The sequence below is a fragment of the Protobothrops mucrosquamatus genome, unplaced genomic scaffold (assembly GCF_001527695.2).
Source record: "Protobothrops mucrosquamatus isolate PMUCROS unplaced genomic scaffold, P.Mucros_1.0 scaffold2833, whole genome shotgun sequence".
Classification (NCBI taxonomy): domain Eukaryota; kingdom Metazoa; phylum Chordata; class Lepidosauria; order Squamata; family Viperidae; genus Protobothrops; species Protobothrops mucrosquamatus.
Genome location: NW_015388865.1, coordinates 48,615 through 50,052, shown reverse-complemented (window position 1 = coordinate 50,052; position 1,438 = coordinate 48,615). Strand labels below are relative to the sequence as shown.

Sequence of the window (1,438 nt, the reverse complement as noted above, 5' to 3'; positions counted from 1 at the left end):
GGGTCCTCAAATACACCCCCCCCATTCTACCCCATTCCTGGGCTCTGGGGGGCTTCTGCCCCACCGTTTCTTCCAAGGGGACCCCACCCCCAGCCTCTCGGCTTGCCGCTTTCCGAGGTTGCACCCCAAAAGATGCTCTGGGTGGACGTGAGTTACAGGTTGCCCTCGACTTACAACAGTCCCTTTAGTGACCGTCGTTCAAAGTTACAACGCCACTGGAAAAAAAATGTGACTTATGACCGTGGTTCACACTTAAACGACCGTCGCAGTCTCCCCCCAAGGTCACGTGATCAAAATTCGGACGCTGGGTGGCCGACTCCTGTTTACGACGGCCGCAGCGTCCCCCGGGGGTGTCACGTGATCCCCTTTTGCGACCTTCTGACAAGCAAAGTCAAGGGGGGGGGAGCCGTATTCGCTTAACGGCCGTGTTGCTAACTGATCAACTGCAGCGATTCACTTAAGAACGGGGGGGGGAAAGCGAAGTCGTAAAGAGGGGCAAAGCTCACTGAACGGCAGAAAGGTTGAACCCCCGTTGTCCTCTGGAAGGGTTTCCCCTCTTTATGACTTCGCTTCCCCCCCCCCCCCGTTCTTAAGCTGGCCTGCTAAAGACGGCGCATGGCTCCTGGACTCCGCTCTTGGCCTTGTTGACGTTGAGTTTGTGTGTTGTTGTTTTTGCGTCAGGTGAAGTGGACTCCCCCAAGAAGGAAATGAAGGAAGAGGAGGAAGAAGAAGGAGAGGAGGAGGAGGAGGAGGAGGAGGAGAAGGAGGAGCAGAAGGAAGACGGGGAGGAGAAGGACATGGAGGAAGAGGAGGACGAGGCCAAAGAAGAACCCAAGAGCTTGGGCTCCTTGGAGGATGGGAAAACGTCGGATCAAGATTTGGAGCACCACCTCCAGGTTCAGCTCCTGCAGCTTCTGGATGAGCTGGAAGAAACCCGGGGGATGGTCCTCAAACATGAAGAAGACGCGTTGGAGTTGCAAGGTAAGGTCTGACTGGGTCACGGAGGTGGACAGTTCTGGAGCTCTGGAGCCGCTTCCTTCCAGCTCTGGCTTTTTTTTCTTGGCCAGCTCTTCTTGGTTAACAGCAACGATGATGGTCCATTGTCCTCTCAACAGTGTTGGGTGGCAACCTTGGTTGGGTGAGAGGTGATGGTGATCTCCAGTTGGAGAGAAAGCCCTTGGACACCAGGGAGATCTCTGGTTAAGATTGTGGCTCGGTGGATTTCATAAACCCAGAGAAAGGATTCTTCTTCTTCTTCTTCTTCTTCTTCTTCTTCTTCTTCTTCTTCTTCTTCTTCTTCTTCTTCTTCTTCTTCTTCTTCTTCTTCTTCTTCTTCTTCTTCTTCTTCTTCTTCTTCTTCTTCTTCTTCTTCTTCTTCTTCTTCTTCTTCTTCTTCTTCTTCTTCTTCTTCTTCTTCTTCTTCTTCTTCTTCTTCTTC

At 52.2% G+C, this 1,438-nt stretch overlaps 1 protein-coding gene across 1 annotated transcript in view; it reads left to right on the top strand.

Annotated features, from left to right (window-relative positions):
* The window catches only part of CCDC136 (coiled-coil domain containing 136), a 27,145-nt gene that overhangs the window by 2,814 nt on the left and 22,893 nt on the right, over positions 1–1,438 (top strand). Inside the window, exon 2 of the mRNA XM_015825837.2 lies at positions 682–981. Coding sequence (XP_015681323.2) covers positions 682–981 — 300 coding nt within the window. The remainder of the gene's footprint in view (positions 1–681; positions 982–1,438) is intronic.